Source organism: Convolutriloba macropyga, chromosome 4 (genome assembly GCF_964194025.1).
Source record: "Convolutriloba macropyga chromosome 4, txConMacr16.3, whole genome shotgun sequence".
In the NCBI taxonomy this organism is placed as follows: domain Eukaryota; kingdom Metazoa; phylum Xenacoelomorpha; order Acoela; family Convolutidae; genus Convolutriloba; species Convolutriloba macropyga.
The window spans coordinates 68,832,874-68,856,830 of record NC_134471.1 but is presented as its reverse complement, the minus strand read 5'-3'; the positions used below and the strand labels follow the sequence as shown (position 1 = coordinate 68,856,830).

At 36.9% G+C, this 23,957-nt stretch overlaps 1 protein-coding gene across 28 annotated transcripts in view; it reads right to left on the bottom strand.

Moving 5' to 3' along the window:
- LOC142337853 (uncharacterized) overlaps positions 1 to 23,957 on the bottom strand; it is a 232,282-nt gene that overhangs the window by 126,956 nt on the left and 81,369 nt on the right. For all 28 annotated transcript variants that reach the window (XM_075387410.1, XM_075387418.1, XM_075387416.1 and 25 more), the window contains 24 exons: positions 22,719 to 22,849; positions 22,266 to 22,412; positions 21,633 to 21,786; positions 20,507 to 20,748; positions 18,820 to 19,005; positions 18,300 to 18,543; positions 16,251 to 16,478; positions 13,376 to 13,408; positions 12,896 to 13,002; positions 11,921 to 12,052; positions 8,865 to 9,027; positions 8,039 to 8,167; positions 7,759 to 7,862; positions 7,442 to 7,573; positions 6,889 to 7,051; positions 6,063 to 6,191; positions 5,784 to 5,887; positions 5,467 to 5,598; positions 4,914 to 5,076; positions 2,087 to 2,215; positions 1,814 to 1,917; positions 1,498 to 1,629; positions 945 to 1,107; positions 116 to 244 (listed from right to left, as the gene is read on the bottom strand). In XM_075387410.1, the coding sequence (XP_075243525.1) occupies positions 116 to 244; positions 945 to 1,107; positions 1,498 to 1,629; positions 1,814 to 1,917; positions 2,087 to 2,215; positions 4,914 to 5,076; positions 5,467 to 5,598; positions 5,784 to 5,887; positions 6,063 to 6,191; positions 6,889 to 7,051; positions 7,442 to 7,573; positions 7,759 to 7,862; positions 8,039 to 8,167; positions 8,865 to 9,027; positions 11,921 to 12,052; positions 12,896 to 13,002; positions 13,376 to 13,408; positions 16,251 to 16,478; positions 18,300 to 18,543; positions 18,820 to 19,005; positions 20,507 to 20,748; positions 21,633 to 21,786; positions 22,266 to 22,412; positions 22,719 to 22,849 (3,480 nt within the window). The remainder of the gene's footprint in view (positions 1 to 115; positions 245 to 944; positions 1,108 to 1,497; positions 1,630 to 1,813; positions 1,918 to 2,086; positions 2,216 to 4,913; positions 5,077 to 5,466; positions 5,599 to 5,783; positions 5,888 to 6,062; positions 6,192 to 6,888; positions 7,052 to 7,441; positions 7,574 to 7,758; positions 7,863 to 8,038; positions 8,168 to 8,864; positions 9,028 to 11,920; positions 12,053 to 12,895; positions 13,003 to 13,375; positions 13,409 to 16,250; positions 16,479 to 18,299; positions 18,544 to 18,819; positions 19,006 to 20,506; positions 20,749 to 21,632; positions 21,787 to 22,265; positions 22,413 to 22,718; positions 22,850 to 23,957) is intronic.

The window sequence follows — 23,957 nt, the reverse complement described above, 5'->3', positions numbered from 1 at the left end:
TTCAATATAAACGGCACAAAATGTTATTCTCTTAATAAACAACGCAAACAAAACAAATTAAATACAGAAAACAAATGGAAATAATGGATAATATTGGAAGTGAAGTTTGATGTACCCGAGATGGAAGCGCTGGCTGAAGCTGAGGGTGACAAAGAAGCACTCGTTGATACTGAAGCTGATGCCGAAGGAGACACAGATTCAGTAGCAGAAGATGATGCACTGGCTGATGGGGAGCCAGTTGATTCTATATCACAAAAACAAGAGTTGATTGAACAGGAATGTACAGCTTATCAAACAATTAAAGTTTGAAGTTTATCTTTCTAAATCTTCTATGCTATCTGTATTTGAATATATGGAAAATATAAAATACCAGCGCAGACCCTTCAAATTTCAAGCGCAGAATACGGGAACTGTGAATGCCTTCAACGAGCTTTTACACTTCATTTCGCTTGAGAGGAAGCGAACGAAAAAGTTTGCTTCACTAAATTTTGAAAATGGTGTCACGCAATGAGGCCAGTCAAAATTGCATTAACGAAAAAACAAGAAGCAGATTTGATTGTGACGTTATGTGGTCGGAACACAAAATTTAAAATCAGAAAAATGTGTAAACAGATCTAAAAAAGAGCCCCAAATTACATTTCAAATTCTTTGAAATGTAAAAAAAGCATGCGAAGGCGTATAATAGCACCAAATATCGCATTCCGCTATCGCTGTTGTTAGTCGATAAAAGATCAAGCACCAATTTCAGCATGGCAAATAATCAATCAGGCTTCAAATAGGCTTCAACCTGTTTTAAAGAAAAGGTTCCAAATGTGTCCACAAAAATTCCCAATTGACCTTAGCATTACCAATTAGAGTAGACATCAACTAACATAATGGGAAAATAAATGTGGCACACAAATACCAGAAACAACTAATCGCTAGCCAATAAAGCAAGAACTTACCTTCACAGATCTTTGCAACCAAAGAAAGTTGGACATCGAACCCTGAGGTCGTGGTATATCCAGAAGTTATTACAACATCAACACCTGAGAAGCTTCTCTGAGAAGGTGGTCTACTGGCCAAATCGACAATAAGCTGCTCGTTTATGTTGTTTGGATCCAGAGTCTGAAACAAGGCATGTCCGTTTTAAAGTGTTTTATGTAATTTTATTACAATCTCCAGACAGCCAAAACTAAGAATTAGAAAAACTTTAGGCATTTTTGAGTAGTTTTTTCCAGTGAACAGCCCCACATCATGTTAGGAGTTCGAATCATGAGTTAGAGCAAATCTGATTAGAAACAAAAATTTTACTATTGGTTCTGGCAAGTTTTTTTCTCCAATCCAGCTATAGCAAACTTTTCACAAAAAGGATGAACCGTAATTTGTTCCATGATTCTCCAATCATTTGCAGAGACAAAGAGATCATTGAAAAGTTGTACTTTCTACTTAATATATCTAGAACTGTTGTCTGAGAGCTAACAACTGGTTTGTTGCTGTTTTTCCTAATCTACTTACAATTCCTGTAATTGTCTCGACTTCATTTCTCTGATCATCTTTTGTTGTAATTGATATTGTGACTGTGTCTGGAGTGTTCGCAGTACTAGAGAGCATAGGTTTGATGTACAGCTCCATCACATACACGTCAGTCTAAAAAAGATCTGTACAGAGTACTAAATGAGCACTAATGATGCTTACCGTCATCAAAAAGTTATAGACACTTAACTCAAAACCAAATATCGGCTCGGAAAGTATTAGCGAGCAATTAGGTTGTTAATCGTTTTAAAAACACCTCTACTTGGCCTCACTGAAAAAATCATTAAACAATGCATACATTTCTAATAGTGAAGGATGCAGTGTCGCCCACTTCCAATGAAACATTTCCTCCATCAATAGGATCAGTGGTACTTTCCCGAGTGGTAATTGGACACGTATGCTCTAAAAAAACCATTTCTAATTTCCCATCTCGACAGCAAATAAAGCTAATTAATCATTTCAATATAAACAAAACAAAATGTTATTCTCTTAATAAACAACGCAAACAAAACAATTTAAATACAGAAAACAAAGAAATAATGGATAGTATTGGAAGTGAAGTTTGATGTACCCGAGATGGACGCACTGGCTGAAGCTGAGAGTGACAAAGAAGCAGTCGCTGATACTGAAGCTGATGCCGAAGGGGACACAGATTCACTAGCCGATGCTGATGCACTGGCTGATGGAGAGCCAGTTGATTCTATGTCACAAAAACAAGAGTTGATTGAACAGGAATGTACAGCAATTTGAGTGGCAAATTTATCGTTATAAATCTTTTTGCTATCTGTATTTGAATGTTGTAAATATACAATGCAAGTGCAGACTCTTGGAATTGAGTATGTGCCCAACGAACGTTTGGTCTTCCAGTTCGGTCGAGAAAAATAATTAATTTTGAAGAAAATTGGTTTCGTGAAACCAGATATCAAACAAAGCTCAGGACAAATTTTTCATCAAAACGAACATAAGGTTAAAAAACATAATTGGCAGATTGCCAGAAGATAGCCAAAACAGCTTTGGGAACTCGGAATGTATTCAACTAACGTTTAGTCTTCGTTTTGCTGTAGCGATTTTTTAAATTTGAAGGAAAAATTATTAATTGCCAAGATGTTATATTTTGAAAAGGAATACGTAAAACTTGTTGGTGCTTCTCTTAGCTGCTCTCAAAAAGCATTCAATCAGGGTAACAAACTGAGTTGGCCAACTCTTGTTGAGTTAAATAAAGAGTAGTCAATTTAAGAGCGAGGTAGTCATCATTGAGAGTGAGGTAAGCCACGAGTAGAAAAACTATTATTAATAGCCGCCCAGCAATAGCTGGGGCTATCATTGGCCTTCTCTTGTTCTTACAATTCAAAGAATTTGAATTGTATTGGGGCGCTATCCTTTTTTTAAGATCTGTTCACACATTTTCATAATTTTTGAAATCAAACTGGAGTAGTGATTTTGGTCACGCCGCAACAGTAAATGGAGCGAAAAAGCGAGTGGTTTTGCGGCGTGTATTTTTTTTTCGCTCTAATTTTAAAGTAAAGTGAGAAAACGGTGTTTGAACAAAAATTCGAATTCTCGGTAGTGGTTTTTTGTTGACATGCGGCAATTTCACTCTGATTTTTACTGTTTTTTGTTCAATTTCTTGGATCGGATTTTTGTTCTAAATGGTTTTTCCAATCCATTCATAGTTCATTCTAGGCCTAGTTTTTGTTTGAATCAAATTTACAATTCTCGCTAGTGGCCTTTGTTCTCGCTAGCGGCATTTTAACATTGATTTTCTTTTTTTTTGTTTTTATCTGACTCTTTTAGAAATGGTTTTCCCAATTTACTCATAGTCCGCGTGGTAGGTCTCGTTTTTTGCTTAGTTAATGAAAATTCACATGCGGCAATTTCACTCTGATTTTCACTGTTTTTTCAATTTTTTTGGATCGAATTTTTTTCTAAATGGTTTTCCCAATCCATTCACAGCTTATTCTAGGCCTAGTTTTCTGTTTGAATTAAATTTTCATTCCTCGCTAGTGGTTTTTTTGTTCACATGCAGCATTTTGACATTGATTTTCTGTTTTTTTTATTTTTTTGATCTGATTTTTTTAATGTTTTCCTCAATTCACTCATAGTCCATTATAGTTCGAATAAATCTTTGAATTGTACGTCAGGACTCGTCCTGCTATGTTTTTATATTTCGTCGTCATGATTTTTGTTTCGACCATATGACGTCATAGCCACTTCAAATCTGCTTTTGTTCATTCGTTCATGCAATTTCAATTGAATTGCGTGCGTGAGGTCATTCTTCACTCTTAGTGGAAGGAGTCTTTTTGTTCATTCTCGTGATTAAAATTTTGGTCACACTTGACTTACATCACTCTCAAAAATGACTTTGAAATTGACTTTTATTTACTTTAATTCAAAGAGATGAGGTCAAATGGGTGTGTGTCACTCTAAATGAAGGTTATTTGAGAGCAGCTAATAGAGGCAGCAATAACTTATACAGATTTTTAATCAAAATATAACATATCAGCCTTCAATGAAGACGATTTTTTTTGGTCTGTATTTTTAGTGTGTTTTTAGACTGCATATCTACAAATCTATTGCGGCTATTTCCTGGCAATCTGCCAGCTATGTTATTGAACAATTCATCGTTAGGTAATTTTCGCTATCAGCATTTGAATATATGGAGATTCTACAAGGCAAGCGCAGAATCCTAGAACTTGAAAGCGCAGAGTACGGGAACTCTGAATGAGTTCAACGAACGTTTACTCTTCATTTCGCTTGAGAGGACGCGAAAGAAAAATTTTGCTACAATAAAAAGTGAAAATGGCGTCAAGCAATGAAGCCAGTCGAAATGGCATCACTGAAGTAACAAAAAGCAGATTTGATTGTGACTTTATGCGGTCGGAACACAAAATTTAAAATCAGAAAAATGTGTAAACAGATCTAAAAAAACAGTCCCATAATACATTTCAAATTCTTTGAAAAAAGCAAGAGAGGGCGAATAATAGCCCCAACTATCACATAGAGGCGGTTATTAGTCGATATTAGATCGATCACCGATTTCAGCATCGCAAATAATTAATCAGGCTTCAAATAGGCTTCAACCGGTTTTAAAGAAAAGGTTCAAAATATATCCACACAAAAAACAGCCCCATAATACATTTCAAGTTCTTTGAAATGTAAAAGCGCGAATAATAGCCTCAAACATGGCATTCCGCTATTTCAGCAAGGCAAATTATCAATCAGACTTCAATTAGGCTTTAACCAGTTTTAAAGAAAAGGTTCCAAATGTGTCCACAAAGATCCCCAAATGACCTTAACACTACCAATTACAGTGGAAAAAAGTAATCATTATAAAGATATAAATGTGGAGGACAAATCTCAGAAACAACTAATCAATAGCCAATAAAGCAAGAACTTACCTTCACAGATCTTTGCAACCAAAGAAAGTTGGACATCGAACCCTGAGGTCGTGGTATATCCAGAAGTTATTACAACATCAACACCTGCGAAGCTTCTCTGAGAAGGTGGTCTGCTAGCCAAATCGACGATAAGCTGCTCGTTTATGTTGTTTGGATCCAGAGTCTGAAACAGGGCATGTCCGTTTTAACGTGTTTTATGTAATTTTATTACCATCTCCAGACAGCCAAAACTAAGAATTAGAAAAACTTTCGGCACTTTTGAGCAGTTTTTTCCAGTGAACAGCCCCACATCATTTTAGCAGTTCGAATCATGACTTAGAGCAAATCTGATTAGAAACAGAAATTTTACTATTGGTTCCGGCATTTTTTGTTCTCCAATCCAGCTATAGCAAACATTTCACAAAAAGGACGAACCGTAATTTATTCCATGATTCTCCAATCATTTGCAGAGACAAAAAGATTATTGAAAAGTTGTAATTTCTATTTAATATATCTAGAAATGTTGTCTGAGAGCTAACAACTTGTTTGTTGCTGTTTTTCCTAATCTACTTACAATTCCTGTAATTGTCTCGACTTCATTTCCCTGATCATCTTTTGTTGTAATTGATATTGTGACTGTGTCTGGAGTGTTCGCAGTACTAGAGAGCGTAGGTTTGATGTACAGCTCCATCACATACACATCAGTCTAAAAACGGATCTGTACAGAATACTAAATGAGCACTAATGATGCTTAACGTCATCAAAAAGTTATAGACACTAAACTCAAAACCAAATATCGGCTCGGAAAGTATTAGCGAGCAACTAGGTTGTTAATCGCTTTAAAAACTACTCTACTTGGCCTCACTGAAAAAATCATTAAACAATGCATACATTTCTAATAGTGAAGGATGCAGTGTCGCCCACTTCCAATGCAACATTTCCTCCATCAATAGGATCAGTGGTACTTTCCCGAGTGGTAATTGGACACGTATGCTCTAAAACAAAAAAAACCATTTCTAATTTCCCATCTCTTCAGCAAATAAGCTGATTATTCATTTCAATATAAACGGCACAAAATGTTAATCTCTTAATAAACAACGCTAACAATCATTTTAAATACAGAAAACAAATAGAAATAACGGATAATATTGGAAGTGAAGTTTGATGTACCCGAGATGGACGCAGTGGCTGAAGCTGAGGGTGACAAAGAAGCGCTCGCTGATACTGAAGCTGATGCCGAAGGAGACACAGATTCACTAGCCGAAGCTGATGCACTGGCTGATGGGGAGCCAGTTGATTCTATAAAACAAAAACAAGAGTTGATTGAACAGGAATGTACAGCTTATCAAACAATTAAAGTTTGAAGTTTATATTTCTAAATCTTCTAAGCTATCTCTATTTGAATATATGGAAAATATAACATACCAGCGCAGACCCTTCAAATTTCAAGCGCAGAATACGGGAACTGTGAATATCTTCAACGAGCTTTTACACTTCATTTCGCTTGAGAGGGAGCGAATGAAAAAGTTTGCTCCACTAAATTTTGAAAATCGCGTCACGCAATGAAGACAGTCAAAATTGCATTAACGAAGTAACAAGAAGCAGATTTGATTGTGACGTTATGTGGTCGGAACACAAAATTTAAAATCAGAAAAATGTGTAAACAGATCTAAAAAAGAGCCCCAAATTACATTTCAAATTCTTGAAAGGTAAAAAAGCATGCGAAGGCGAATAATAGCACCAACTATCGCATTCCGCTATCGCTGTTGTTAGTCGATAATAGATCAAGCACCAATTTCAGCGTAAAAAAATCACTCAGGCTTCAAATAGGTTTTAACCAGTTTTAAAGGACAAGGTTCACAAAGTGTCCACAAAGATCCCCAAATGACCTTAACACTACCAATTAGAGTAGACATAAATCAACATAATAAGGAAAAAAATGTGGCACACAAACACCAGAAACAACTAATCGCTAGCCAATAAAGCAAGAACTTACCTTCACAGATCTTTGCAACCAAAGAAAGTTGGACATCGAACCCTGAGGTCGTGGTATATCCAGAAGTTATTACAACATCAACACCTGCGAAGCTTCTCTGAGAAGGTGGTCTGCTAGCCAAATCGACGATAAGCTGCTCGTTTATGTTGTTTGGATCCAGAGTCTGAAACAGGGCATGTCCGTTTTAACGTGTTTTATGTAATTTTATTACCATCTCCAGACAGCCAAAACTAAGAATTAGAAAAACTTTCGGCACTTTTGAGCAGTTTTTTCCAGTGAACAGCCCCACATCATTTTAGCAGTTCGAATCATGACTTAGAGCAAATCTGATTAGAAACAGAAATTTTACTATTGGTTCCGGCATTTTTTGTTCTCCAATCCAGCTATAGCAAACATTTCACAAAAAGGACGAACCGTAATTTATTCCATGATTCTCCAATCATTTGCAGAGACAAAGAGATTATTGAAAAGTTGTAATTTCTATTTAGTATATCTAGAAATGTTGTCTGAGAGCTAACAACTTGTTTGTTGCTGTTTTTCCTAATCTACTTACAATTCCTGTAATTGTCTCGACTTCATTTCCCTGATCATCTTTTGTTGTAATTGATATTGTGACTGTGTCTGGAGTGTTCGCAGTACTAGAGAGCGTAGGTTTGATGTACAGCTCCATCACATACACATCAGTCTAAAAACGGATCTGTACAGAATACTAAATGAGCACTAATGATGCTTACCGTCATCAAAAAGTTATAGACACTTAACTCAAAACCAAATATCGGCTCGGAAAGTATTAGCGAGCAACTAGGTTGCTAATCGCTTTAAAAACTACTCTACTTGGCCTCACTGAAAAAATCATTAAACAATGCATACATTTCTAATAGTGAAGGATGCAGTGTCGCCCACTTCCAATGCAACATTTCCTCCATCAATAGGATCAGTGGTACTTTCCCGAGTGGTAATTGGACACGTATGCTCTAAAACAAAAAAAAACCATTTCTAATTTCCCATCTCTTCAGCAAATAAGCTGATTATTCATTTCAATATAAACGGCACAAAATGTTAATCTCTTAATAAACAACGCTAACAATCATTTTAAATACAGAAAACAAATAGAAATAACGGATAATATTGGAAGTGAAGTTTGATGTACCCGAGATGGACGCAGTGGCTGAAGCTGAGGGTAACAAAGAAGCGCTCGCTGATACTGAAGCTGATGCCGAAGGAGACACAGATTCACTAGCCGAAGCTGATGCACTGGCTGATGGGGAGCCAGTTGATTCTATAAAACAAAAACAAGAGTTGATTGAACAGGAATCTACAGCTTATCAAACAATTAAAGTTTGAAGTTTATATTTCTAAATCTTCTAAGCTATCTCTATTTGAATATATGGAAAATATAACATACCAGCGCAGACCCTTCAAATTTCAAGCGCAGAATACGGGAACTGTGAATATCTTCAACGAGCTTTTACACTTCATTTCGCTTGAGAGGGAGCGAATGAAAAAGTTTGCTCCACTAAATTTTGAAAATCGCGTCACGCAATGAAGACAGTCAAAATTGCATTAACGAAGTAACAAGAAGCAGATTTGATTGTGACGTTATGTGGTCGGAACACAAAATTTAAAATCAGAAAAATGTGTAAACAGATCTAAAAAAGAGCCCCAAATTACATTTCAAATTCTTGAAAGGTAAAAAAGCATGCGAAGGCGAATAATAGCACCAACTATCGCATTCCGCTATCGCTGTTGTTAGTCGATAATAGATCAAGCACCAATTTCAGCGTAAAAAAATCACTCAGGCTTCAAATAGGTTTTAACCAGTTTTAAAGGACAAGGTTCACAAAGTGTCCACAAAGATCCCCAAATGACCTTAACACTACCAATTAGAGTAGACATAAATCAACATAATAAGGAAAAAAATGTGGCACACAAACACCAGAAACAACTAATCGCTAGCCAATAAAGCAAGAACTTACCTTCACAGATCTTTGCAACCAAAGAAAGTTGGACATCGAACCCTGAGATCGTGGTATATCCAGAAGTTATTACAATATCAACGGCTGAGAAGCTTCTCTGGGAAGGTGGTTGGCTAGCCAAATCGAGGATAAGCTGCTCGTACATGTTGTTTGCATCCAGAGTCTGAAACAAGGCATGTTCTTTTTGGCAATAATAACAAACTACGGTCGGGGAATAACTGTGCCTTACGTTAGTCGATGTGGTAAAATCTTGCTAAGGGAATTACCATTATTTTATTTCCATCTCCGTACGACCAAAACTAAGATTCAGCAAAAAAATACTAAAATGAATTCTAGGCACTTTTGATGACTCTCTTCCAGTGAACTGCCTTACATCAGTGTGGCCGAATTGAGTTCTGAGTAGCAGCAATTTTGATTTGAAGCAAAAAACAAGTCAAGCGTGACAAAATTACTCACAAAATCTAAGTGTCAGACAAAACATCAAGCAACCAAAAATGGCAATAAAAAAATCGAAATTAACATAGTAAAATATATGAACTAAAAATTTTGTTTGAGATCTATGAACAGTTAAACGCGGTAAACATTGATCAGAGATGCAACATTAACGCTTATTTTACTGGTGATCAGTGAATCCCCTCTTTTGGTAAAATGCTCTGCGTGAGAGATAAAAAGGGCAAAAAGATAATCAAAACATTCAAAGACGATAATTCGTCAAAGGTACTAAGTTAATGACGTGATTTCAACCGCTACATTTGGATCTATTCTGTTTTGCCCCCCCCCAGCTTGTGGGCTGATATTTTTTACCCCCCCCCCCCCGACGCACGTGCTATTTTTTTACATAGTAACGTGCTATATAGCAATATATAATTTGTAACTGGGGGCGTAAAAACCACTGGGGGAACCGAAACAGAATATATCCCAACATTTTTCGAAATTACTTTGTGTTGGACAGCGGTAATCAGTTTCTTTCCAACCCATTTAGAACAAAAAAAAATCACGACAACCGTTAAGGGCCTTGCAATCTATTTTGGTCTCTAATTATTTCAACTTACCCTCTATGGAAAAAGAAATGACAATTATCATTACAAATCAATTACGGAAAAATAGATGTTACGTAAAAACTGTAATTCCTACTTAAAAAGCTACAAATTTCGCTTGAGGGCTATCGACAGGAAAATATGCATTTCGCAAGTTACTGTATTCCTAAAATAAGCAAAAAATATTAATGATGACTGTTGAAAATTCTATACATTGTTCTAATGTTTGGCGGTTATAGGAGACAACTAAAATTATTACCTTTGAAACAGCCAAAACCAAGTCCTTCTTACCTTCGGTTTGACTTTCAAGAGTAAACCGATTCCAATTAGTTCAACTGTTTAAAATTCTGCGCCGGAGCAATTTAGATCACGCCAAAATCAATTTAGAAAATAGGTTAATAGGACCAAAAAGTACAAGAGGAGCGCGACTGAGCCAAGAATTGCAAAAAACCAGCCAAACAATTACTATAAACGTTGTTCAACAGTGAACATACCCGAAGATTACCGGAAAATAGCCGCCATAACACCATTGATTATCATAACACCAATTCGAATTGAAGGAACAGAAGAACAATAAAAAAAATGATTGTTTTCATTAAATAGCCAAAATCCTGTTTCCTAGTGAGAGGACACAGGGGCTAGTATCATAGCCAAAAAATCATTACAGATGCTAATTAATAATTATAAGAACAAAGGTCAAGTAGCGGGCACCTATATTTGGCCTTTATGGGCTTAACCGGTTTCTGTTTTTGATTTCGTTTTGTTTTTCAATACTGAATCTCTTGCCTTTCTATAGCTTTGCTGAGCAACTGCTCTTTGAGAAAACTTTGAGCAGAATGAGCCAAGAATAAAACCAGCCTAGATAAGTCAAAAAGATTTCAAGCAAGATGTCAAGGCGGCAAAATGAGGTAAGGCTAAACAAATTTTTTTAAATGAAGTAAAAAGTAAAAACATAGCAGGACAAGTTCTGAAAAACAACCCATAGAATTAAAACAGAAACTCATAATCACTCTACCTGAGCAGCAGAACAATTGAACAACGCCAGCAAAAAGACAAACAATCTCAAAAGCTCAGAAACTAAAATAATCAAACAGACTAAACAAAAGCATAATTATTACTAAAAATTTTTGAAGCTTTACCCTGAAGGCCAAATTTGATCCAAATAAATATATCCATTAAATCGGGCACAAGACCTGAAAGAAGTTTATTGGACAAAAAAGTTTCACTTCAGAACTATTTCATTGTCTCCAGAGGCTATCCATTATCCCGACTTTCAAGTTTTATTGGCTCCTAAGGTTCGATAGATAAGAAACATGAGAATTTTCAGAAAGTTTGAAAAAATTTCAAATTTTATCAAACATTTGTAATAATAAGAAATTGAAGACCATTCTATTTCCCCTAGCAGTGACAAACTAACAATCCCTAGAGGAGGTTACCTGGCGATGAAAAACTATTCCGTAACCTTTTATCGAACCCTAGAGTAGATGAGGGCAGCTATTAATAACAAAGAGATAACGTTAAGGTTGCAAAGAAGAGAAACTAGTTATCACAAAAAATATTTCTCACAGATGATACAAAAGAGGACTAAATAATTTTGGATGAATGGTAAGGAAGAAAATATCAACAGTAATATAGACAACGCTCAATTTTCTTACTTTGGCCTTTTGGCGATTAAAGTAGTCAAATGCCAAAATTATTTTTGAACAAACAAAGCGTACAAAAATTCAAAAAAAACTTTGAAAATATTTTAAAAACTTTTTTGAAAAAAAGTTGATTAAAAACAGTTCCAAAAATAGAAAAACTACAGATTGGATTAACACGCCGTTCATCATCAGATTCGGGACAACAATTGGTTTTGTTACAACAAATGTTAAAGAAAACATGAAGTAAGCCTCTATACATTGTATGAATTAGCTTTCAGCAGTTGTGTTGATGAGACATGGTCGCATCACGATGTTCAAACGTAAATCACCACGTATTTTTGTTTTCAAAGTATTTTTGTTTTCCTCGTCTACATACCATTCCTGCTATTGTTCCGACTTCATTTCCCTGATCATCTTTCGTTGTAATTGATATTGTGACTAAGTCTGGCGTGTTCGCAGTTGCAGAGAGCGTAGGTTTGATATACAGCTCCATCACATACACGTCAGTCTAAAAATGGATTTGTAAAGAATACGAAGAAAGCAATAATGACGCGAAACTTCATTAAAAAATAAGACCCCGTAATTGGTAAAAAAAAATAAGCGTAAATAAGACCCCATAATTTTGGCTTCGATACCATTAGCACCAATTAAGTTTTTATTTGAAGCATATTATACATAAAGTGTGACCAAACTCATATTCAAAAACTTGATGTCGAAATGAAAAAGCACTTAAAGACAAGGTTGTCTATTGATGCTAAAAGAAAAAATCTGGAGTCTCATCAGTGAGACTATTTGGTAAGTGGGTGGACCTTAATTTATTGCGTCAAAATTGGGGAGGGAATAAAGTGGCCATGATTATGTTTCTCCAGAGCTTGTAAAGAGATAGCAGTCATTTTAAAATCAAAAGCCATCTAATATGCCTAACTAAAATAAACAGAACATAACCGACTAAACGTCGGAAGAATTGCTCTCGAACGACTAGTGGGAGCTCTAATCAATCGCAGCCTGCTTCAGTCGAGGGGCGGGGGGAGGGGGGAGGGTGCTTTAATGGGACTAAGAAGTTCAATAGTGGGCTTCAAATAACCACACTAGAGTTCAACATATACCACAATTAAGATTTAAAGTGAAAATGGCATTAGTTTCGGCCCACTTTTCATTTGACTTTTAGTATTAAATTGCCGCCAATTGAGTTCAAGTGCTTGAAATTGTGATTGAGAGAGAATTTTAGATCACGCGAAACGCGAAAAGTCAAAACGGTCAAGCGAAAATTTTGCTTACAAAGCGAAAATTTTCGTTTACAATAATTGCTATGAACTTCGTTCAAGAGCAATTAACAATAGAAAAAGCCTACATTTTGAATGGTGAAGGAAACAGTGTCGCCCACTTCCAAAGTGACATTTCCTCCATCTATAGGATCAGTTGTACTTTCCTGAGTCCCAGCTGGACACCTATGCTCCGCTGAAATTGAAAAGAAAACAATTTACATATCTTCATTTTGATCAAAAAACTCATTTGGTACGACAATGCGATCAAACTTATAAGCAAACCCAATTCCACAGACATTATCGGCTCAACAAATGCACAACCAGAGATGTTTCTGTCCCATTTATCACAACATTGAGCAAAATAAATTCAACACTACAAATATTTCCCACACTTTTCCAAGTTGCAGAATACATTTTATCCAATTGTATACAAATACATTTTATTCATAAACCTGTATCTTTCTAAGCGCTTTGTTTGTTTAACCTTATTTTCAGAGGTTAACAAGCAGGGGGTGTTTTAGAGTGGGCTGTTTTACGCTATTACCATTCAGATGCATGTTACTTACAAACAGAAGCGCTTTCTGAGACTGTGGTCTTGACTGAAACAGTAAAATACTTTATTCAAATTTCAAAATGTATAGGTCAAATTATGAGTAAAATCCGGTGTCGTTGAAATAGTATGGATGAGCAAAGTATAATAGAGCTTGATTCCTTTACTTTCGTTTATCTCTGAGATGTTTGCTCTCAGCAGTCATTGGAAATTCTCGGGCAATTTTTCTAAAAAAGGAGCTCGTGATATGCCAAAATAGCCGCCGTCCTGAGTTTTCAATGTTGTCCGAAGTTATGAAGTGGTCATAAAGTTTCATTAGATTTACTGATACTGGTGAATTTGGCCTCTGGTGAACTTAGTGAGCAGTATACTCTAGCAGCTAGCAAAAACTTTGATAATTAACTGCGCCAAGTATTTATATACAGAGTCTTAATGCCAGGGCTTTATCGTTTTATCACATTTCTTTATTTTGGCCTTTTGACTTTGACTTATTTGAGTAAATTTGTACAATGAATGCTAAATTCGTCAATTGAAACAATGAGTGAAGCATCAAGTCAAAGTCAAGAGAGAAAGTCGTGACTTGTGTGAAACGTAAAAAAGGTAAAACCAAGTTTGAAACATAGCTGGCAGATTGCCAGAAAATAGCCGCAATAGCTTCGCAGATCTGCAGTCTCAAAGAAATATTAAAAAGACAGACCAAAAAATTCGTCTTTTCATTAAAGGCTGATGTTATATTTTGATTAAAAATATGTATAAATTTTTGCTGCCTCTATCAACTGCTCTCAAATAACCTTCATTTAGAGTGACACACACCAATTTGATCTCATCTCTTTGAATTAAGGTTAAAAAAGTCAATTTCAAAGTGAGGAAGTCATTTTTGAGAGTGAGGTAAGTCAAGTGAGACCAAAAATTTAATCACGCAAATGAACAAAAAACTCGCTCCATTAAGAGCGAAAAATGACGTCACGCACGCACTCTAGTTGAAATCGCATGAACGAATGAACAAAAAGCAGATTTGAAGTGGCTGTGACGTCATATGGTCGTAACAAAAATCGCGACGACGAAATAAAAAAATAAAACCAAGAGAAGGCCAATAATAGCCACAGCTATCGCTGTGCGGCTATTAAAAACTTAGCTGGACAAATCTTGAATTACAATTCAAAGAATCGCAAATATTGAAAAAGCTGTGAACTAAGGTACAGCTAAACAAATTTTTATTCGACGCAGTAAAAAAGTAAAGCGCTATAATAGCGGGCTGAGAAGCTGAGGGCGGCTATTGATGAAACCAATATTATCAAAGCAAGATCAACTTTTTCAATGAGCTCAACGCCATACTTTCATCTCTCCGATTAAATATCAAACACGACACATTCTGCAGATAAATATGAAACTTCTCAAAATCCTGGTTAATTATCTGTCCACGTAAAATTTTACAGAATTTTCAGTTTTCCGACAATAACGTTTATTATCTCATTCGTTTTTCGATTGTACTAACGTTTCTTTTGTGCTAGTTTTTTTTTGCATCCTGGGGTCGTTTTTGTGTTTGTTATGAGTAGTGCTAAAAGTATATTTTTATCGTCATACGGTCGTAGCAAACATCTTGATGATCAAATAAAAAAATAAGAAGGCCAAAAACATCGCTTTCCGGCTATTAAAAATGTGCTTTCCACTAAACTTCATTTTGATTACACAAAACAAACTCTTTGAACGAAAATGATTCAAATGTGTCAAAATCACCATAACAATTAAAAGCAAGAAAACTAATCAGAATATAACCAACTAACGTCGGAACGAATTGCTCTCAAACTACCGGCTGGCTCCGTCAGTAGCTAGCTACGGTTTAGTGAGGCTAGCTTTGACTAAATTGAAGGAGTGTGAGGTGAGCGCAACGGGGAGGGGGGGGTGAGGAGTGGGTGCACCGAGGGGGGTCACCGAGGGGGGGGGGGGTCAACCTTTAAGAACCGCCCTTCACACAATAAGTATAAGTCTTAACTTTACAGCCTCAACTTTGTGCCGGGGTGGGGATTGGGGTGAGGGGGTAAAGTGAGTGGGAGAGGGGAGGCCCTGATGTGGGGGGTTGTTGTGGTGGAGGGGTGGGAGTGTGTGGGGTGTCAAACTCTAAGAACCAGCATTCACACAATAAGTATCGGTCTCCAAAACAGCTTCTGTGAATCGAATACTATGAGAATAGTGAGTTGAAAGGCTCTAAGAGAACTGAATGCCCGGTGGTCGCTACCCGTTTATCCCATTTTTGAAGGACAAAAAGTCAAATGGGTCAGACGAAAAAGAAATCGGTCAAGCGAAAAATCGCATAAAAAACACCAACAGGACTAATATAATTGCTACAAACTTCGTTTGAGAGCAATTAAAAATGCCTATTTTCTAGATAAAACGGTCAAAACCTCTAGAAAAACCCTCCAAACTCTCCAATAGTCCTCTAGGGGACAAATTGTTGCACATCTATTTTTGTCGCTTTCTAAAAACAATGTGCTCGCGAAATGAGCACAAAAACCACTCTTTCTTCTCTCTGCTCTTCAATTGTGATCAGCAATTCGACCTATACTCTCAGTTTTCATGTTAAACTTCTACTCTCAAAAAATGCTCAACCAATCAACCTGTTGTTTGAGTTGTACAAAAACAGCGCCCCGATACAATCCAAATTTTCGGATTAACAAGGAGGGCGCCTAAATAATAGCCATTTGAATAGATGACGGCAGCTATTAACAAGCAAAAATGATGTTGACAAGACGCATTATGAAAGATTACCGGGTCTTTCCCATTATAGCCCCCCCCCCCCCCATTATGGTATATTTACCATGATTGGGGGGCTATAGGTTATCTGACCACTAAGCTGGGGGGGGGGGGGATATAATGGGAAAGACCTAGATTACCTGATGACTCAGAGGGTGAGATGGAGGTCTCTTTAGAGATGGATGGCGAGTAGGTGGTGGATGGGATGGATGCAGAACTGGAGTAGACTGTGGAATATGAGTTAGAGACAGTTGAAGATGAGAACTCAGTTGATCTGGTGACGGACTCCGTCACTGACACTGAAGTTCCGGAGGCACTGACGCTCTTGCTTATGATGCTGGTGGAACGAAGAGAACTCACACTCGAGGCTAAAAGGCAGACGAGGAACTAACCAGCCTACGCAAGCCCAACAAATGAAAATGATCATACATATGTAATGAAAATTATGACCTGAAAAAAATATGATGAAAATGATGACCTGAAAACGACCTGAAAAAAATATGATGAAAATGATGACCTGAAAACGACCTGAAAAAAAATATGATGAAAATGATGACCTGAAAATGACCTGAAGTCAATTTGGATTTAAATTGACTTCAATGGATTTAAATAACTAAAAAAGATTTCCACGAATTGGCCTCTCAATTGGTTGTAAAAGATAAAAGAAAACATATATCACGAGCATACGATCTCATCAAAATTAAGAAATTACTTCTCCAAATTCGAAGTATCAATTTTACAAGCAATGAGATTACTTGATTTCTAGCTATTCCGATCCACAAGGAGAAACATGATTGGCTTACCTTTATAGCAGTAATTCAAAAATTTCGTGACCCACACCAATCGTTTAAATTGATTATTGAATTGAACGGTAATAAGGTTTTGCTACGAATAACAAAATGATTAGGTGTAAAAAAAGTACTAACCACGAATTCTAAATTGTTCAAAGTGTGAGCGATTCAGTATCATACATTAAAAATTGCACTCATTTGGGGTAACAAAAGGTAAAACTTGTAACTTACCTTTTCAAAATCAGCCCAAAAGGTCACAAACACTGGATCAATATCGTTTTTCATTTTCGAGCGTCAAAATCAAGTTGATACAAATTGTTGCACACACATTTAGGTTTATTTCATCACAAATTTGTTGTTTTGTTGTCTACTCCTAATTGCGTTCCAAGGGAGTCCGTCTTCAGCTAATTGCTTGGGTTGACCTCTGAAGAGACAGAGAGACAACCAGCAGCCTTCACCCGCCCAGGCCCCACTAAAATCTAGGGTCCTACTTAGATTTAAAAAAGTGTAGTAATGCTAAGGTGGGCACTGCGACCGCACAGACCGCAGAAACTGCATTGGGCGGGTTGCACCATCGTGCCCCCTCCCCCCTCGTGAAGACAAAGAGAGGGCGATGCATGGACGCCATTTGGAACATTTCAGTACCTATTCTTACTTCATTTCAAAAACCTTCAGCAAAAGGTAACAAGTTTTGAGGTATGATTTTAACTCTCTAGATAATAGTATCAACTGGATTTTGACATTTTTGAAGTCATATACGTCATATACGTATATTTTTGAAGCCATGTAGTACAAGGTAGATAACACGCTTACAACCCACACCTTATTTCAAGGACAACTATAGACTTACCGCGCCAGGCAAAGAGTTCACGGTATTAGTGATGGACACAATACCAGCCGGTTAGTTAAACGCTTTTTTCCAGAAACCTTACCGAGAATGGAAATAGTCTCCTTCGCAAATCTTTTCCTCTCTTCATTCACAGGTGGATAAAACTGGGAGGGCACCTAATCTTCATAGCAGACAAGACGTCTCGATTAATATGAAATTACCGTTCACAAGAATCGACCATTTAGTGAAACGACTTGAATGATACTTCGACAGTATCAACATTTCGTGTCAAACACCAAGCAGACCAAATAAGTTGTGTGATTCCGACTGTACGCTGGATATATACGGTAAAAATTCACGGTACCTAACAAGACAAGGTACCTAAAAAGTCACGGTACCTAAAAGAATCACGGTACCTAACCAGACAGGGTACCAAAAAAGTCACGGTACCTAAAAAGTCACGGTACCTAAAAAAAATCACGTTACCTAACAAGACAGTCAGGTATGTCACGCTGCCTATAAACTAACCGTTTCTAAAAACTTTACCATACTTTGCCAACAATACTTACGATGTTCGCAGAGAACTGCTTCAACCTCTGTAACGCCCTCCATACATTCCTCAAAATCGAGCTTCATGGCGTTGGCTTCGAAAGATCTCACTCGGGTTCCACTGTCGTCACTGCCAATGTTGATGGTGAGAGAACCGTCTGTATTCATGCTCATTGAGGGTTGCTTCTCTTCTGGGCCGGTGGTGGTTCCTGGAGTTGGACCAGTTCCCAGTCCAAGTTCAGTCATGTTGATCTCTTCCCATTCCTTAATATCCAAACCAATTTACTTAGTCTAGAGATTTTTTTTGGATCTTTTCCGTTTGTCCCCCCCCATACGTTATGCTCCCCCCAATTGCAGAGCACGTGCCATTACATAGTAAATCACTATGTAAAAATATGGCACGTGGTTCTGGGGGGGGGCAAATAATATGCACCCACTAAGCTGGGGGGGGGGGGGCACAAACGGAAAAGATCCATTTTAAAAAAAAAAACAAGAGAAAGGGTTATGAAAGACTTAACCGGGCGTGCAGTTTCTACTTGCCTGTTCAGCGGAGTCAACCTCCATGAACATTCCCATTCGAGGCACAAAAGCAATCGGGATCACTTTGTCAATCACCACAGTAACCAGATTAGTGTCGTACTTGTACAGGATGACGAAGATCTTCACGCTGATCACCTTCACACCAGGTGGGAACCGAATTGTGATTGAGTCAACGTAATTCGGATTCTGAACACAAACACTTTCAAACTACTTACTTTGATTATCTCGTATTTCGTCAATTTAAACATAACCGACTAAACGTCAGAAGAGTTGCTCTCGAACTAGTGGGAGCTCTGATCAATTGCAGCACTTTTCATTTGACTTTTAGTATTAAACTGCCGCCAATTGAGTTCAGCTGCTTGAAATTGTGATTGAGAGAGAATTTTAGATCACGCGAAACGCAAAAAGTCAAGGGCGTAAAAGTCACGCGAAAAGTAAAAAAAAGTCAAGCGAAAATTTTGCATAAAAAAGACACACACGTTTACAATAATTGGTTCTCTACGAGAGCAATTAATCACGTCCCGATGGTGTCATAATCCGATTTTTTTAAAAAAACCTCAACTCTCCCTCTCCAAATTGGGCAAGTGGTGACGTCGAACAACCTTATCGTTCACAAACGAGAGAGTAGCAACCGTTATATTCTTAATAAAGCTCAAGACTGGTAGAATGCTATCAGAATTATGTGCAAATTAAACTACCACTGTGACATGACAATGTTGGACGTTCCTTATGACTGCAGAGAACGAAACAAAAGATGTCTTCTTCAATCACTAAGTTAAAAGACAACTATTGGACACACTTAATAATGTGCAGGTAAATTTTACCTAAAATTGCAGATAAATTTGCCTGACCTGCTTCAAACTTATGCATCAAAATTTAGAAAGAAATGCAGGTAATTTACCTGAATAGTGTGCATGTAAGCAACTTTGGGGAAACTTGTGCAGATAAATTTTACCTGCACATATGGTCTTACCAGCACAGTGTATAGGTAAATTTACCTATACATTATTTAGTGTGCATATTTGTTCTACTCTCCTAATAAAACAGCAATTAGCAAAAAATCAACTCATAAGCCCTTCCCGGCGTTTGAATTGGCTCCCAGCAAGAAGAGCAATTAATTGGTTTTAAAGGGAAAAACTCTACAAAAACAGGAGCATAAACTCATCATTCCGAAATCGAACTTTCTCTTTTACTTATTGATACCTTTTAAATTGATTAAACTTGACTGTACATACATTAATAATAATAATAATAATAATAATAATAATAATAATAATAATAATAATAATAATAATAATAATAATAATAATAATAACGGTCAAAATCAATTCATAAGAAGAAATTTTGCTGAGGAACTTTTCAGTGATTCAGTGTAATTGGTAAAGTATAACAAAGCAATATTAAAAAAAAACATGATGACCAAAAGATGATTGATTAGATTAGATTAGATTAGATTAGATTTAAATTCAGATGGTAGACGATACAGAGAATTCTATACAGAATATTAAGTTTAATCAATTTACCACCTTGAACATCATACAAGTCAAATGACTCTACAAGAGGTGCCCAGAGAAAAAACGTGCAATACCTAATAAAACATATCAAAAACATCTTTATTATCCAAATAATATGCCCTGAGTTTAGTTGGAATCGGAAAAATTGTAAATGAATGCACAAGAATACGTACATCTGGATCGTCGGATACTTCTGCCATGTTGTCACCGGTTGGCATGTCTGTACAACTTGCATTTGTGATGTTTTTCAGTGGAGTTGGGGGCTGTCCGGACATGTCATTGGCACAGGGAGTCAGTGTGACTGTTGAGATGACAGTGACAGTGGATTCCACACTTGATTCAGACACTGACACTGATTCTGTTTTCTGAGTAGATGATGCTCCACTAGATACTGACTGACTTACAGATGTCTCTTCTGTAAATCACATGGAAAAGTATGCTAACAGCGTTTCGGAATGAAATAAGCGCAAAATTCAGCATTGTTTGGAAGAAAAACACGGTTATGAAGACAAAACTAAAACAGGCAAAACACAAAACATGGCCTGGATTCATTTTATTTGGTGGGGGGGGGGGGGGGGGGGGTTGGAAGAAAAATTATAACTGCTTCTATTTTATTACGGACACCCAAACTGCTACGAGGAGTAAACATGACCGACTAAACGTCGGAAGACTTGCTCTCGAACGACTAGTGGGAGCTCTGATGAATTGTAGCTCGCTTCAGTCGGGGGGGGGGGGGGGTAAATGGGACTAAGAAGTTCAATAGTGGGCTTCAAATAACCACATTAGAGATCAACATAAACCACTATTAATATTTAAAGTGAAAAATGGGACCAGTTTCGGCGCACTTTTCGTTTGACTTTTAGTATGAAATTGCCGCCAATTGAGTTCAGCTGCTTGAAATTGTGATTGAGAGAGAATTTTAGATCACGCGAAACGCAAAAAGTCAAGGGCGTAAAAGTCACTCGAAAAGTCAAAACCGTCAAGCGAAAAATTGCATAAAAAAGACACACACACGTTTACAATTATTGCTATGAACTTCGTTCAAGAGCAATTGAAAATACAAAAACGCAATTCATTTCACTAGACTGGTGGTTGATCACCAATATATCTCAGGAGATTAAATTAAGACTAAGCTAAGGGGTTGGTACTTTGCCTAATTAAAAATTGTACATTTCAGTTAAAACCAGAAAACCTTTTGTTTTCATATGTAAAATCAATACTTCAAACAGTAAAAAAAATATCGAAAGAAAACAAGAGGATCCAAGACGAAAAAGATCTTAAATTAAGGATGTGTCGTACCTGCACAAATGACAGGCGTCACCTCCAATGTGATGACAGACCCCGAAGCGGTAGGAGTGACAGTTATGCGCAATTTGGTGACCTCGACCATTTCCACGTCCACTGTAATTGCGTCAGAGTCACTGTTAGGAACAATGCTGCCAGCTGTGAAATTCTGAAAAAAAAAACAAACTCATTATAGACCCCAGATCATTTTTTGCTATATAAGATCAAAATTATGATCTATTTAATTATACAAGAACAATTTTTACGCTGTTAACGTTCTAACACATCAAACAACAGTATACCCAACATTAAAGTTATGTTTTGGTAGACTTGGCGCTATTTATTGGAATCGGCAAGCAAAGAACTGAGAAAAAATCGACTGAAATCAAATATTCAGAAGTGCAAAAATCGAATCGCAGACATTGAAAACCTAAACTCAATAAGCAGGCATTAAATAAATAGTTTATGCTAAAGATACCCAAGGAAATCTGATAAATTATAACTATATAAAGTAATACATAATTGATGTGTCAGAAGTTATACATAATTGTGTGATGGGTAAATTTTGATCACATGCGTGACAATGTTTTGCTGCATTGTCAATTTTCGCCTCATAAAAAAAGCTAAATTGAAAATGTATTTATTTACCACAATGGACGGATTCGGTCTGGTAACAGGTACAATGTTTCCGTCCGGCAGCTCCACTGCGATCTCAACCACAAATCCGTCGCCTGGTGTAGCTCCAGCAGAGTCGTCGGGGTTTATAATCACACGAGACAACGTTTTCGGTCCATTCTAAATACCATTTTACATATGTATATCAATTTTTGGGGTCGATACCAAAACCAGTTCTCCTCTCGCTTTGGTTGATATGCATGAACTAAGTGTGCTAGTGTAATTGGAAGGTTATTGTGCCAAATGAAGAAATTTCTCAAATTGATTTTCCAGCCGGCCCCACTAATTTGGCGTTAATGAGGGAATCAAAAACTGAGAATTACTCTTTTTTGTTATGGATTTTTCGAGTTGAATCCACTTACAACAGGACAGGTGTACCTCACAGAGCAAAATTGTTTTCAGTAATTCTTATGTGGATTGTCTAACCGAGATGTCAATATCAAAAGTGTCGCCTTCGCCAATCGTGTCATCATCCTTGTCAGCTTCAACAGCAACTTCTTGACAGTACTCAGGCGATGAAGTTGAGAACTCAGAACTGCTCGCGGCACTGCTAGTTTCTAAACAGATGACAGTGTTTGCAAGTATCTGTGATCAAAACAGTTTACCATTGCTTTTGAATTCATTTCGAAAGCTCGAAAAAATAATGCAGCCGCTTAAAATAGGAATACAAAATCGTTAGAAATAGATTTGAAAAGCTGCATGAACAGACCAAAAATAGAGAAGATTCATTTGATTTCAGATTGTCCACATAGGCACTAAATTGCGTACATTGCAGAAAAATAAACATAATCCTTGATCTTTTTCGATAGGGATTAAAACTCATTTAGAAGGAGCAAAAAGGCAGATATTGACCAATATTTTTGCCTAGTATATAATTAGTCCAGAATATGGTTTCAACCCACCACAGATAAAAAAGCTTTGAGTCAAAAACTGAACGCGTTAAGTTGTCTATCACGGAAACAACAAAATCACAACAATGCATTGGAACATAGTTGAAGTTAATTTCCCGTACAAAAAGAGTAGCCCCCTGTAACCAAAAATTTATAATGGTGGGAATATTGTGATATACATCTATACTACCAGTTACCATCATTTTGCTTTAAACTTTGTTGTTTGATAAAAAAAAGAAAATCGCAAAAAAAAAAGATTTCTAAGCTGTCAGGTTTGATACTTATTCAGCATTAAAATTCAAATTCAATTAAAGGGTCCGGTGAAAAGGATTAGCTAATCTCTTTGAAACATTACAAGCCCCTAAAGTCGACAAAAATGCGCATATGTCAGGTCAATCACGTAAAGGCAGTACTTTCTAAAAATGGCCAGATTTTGAGAATCATTAATTATTATAAAGGTAAACATTACAGTTTTAAAATAAGGCCGTTTCCCTTTGTTACTTTATATCTCGCTACTGTATAAAAAGAGTAGCGAGAATTTACGCAGAATGTAGGACAATACTATAATTATAAAAACATAAACCTCCTAACATTGGACAAATTACAATCAAACGACAGCCGGGGCAACTTACTTTACGGCTGCAGCTTAGATAAATTTGTTTATTCGCGCAAAAACATCGCCCCAGGGTGGGATTCAAACCCGCGACCTACGTAGTCCTAGCCTTTTATCCTTAACCACTGGTCTATAAGTACCTTTATCAATCTACAATCGCTT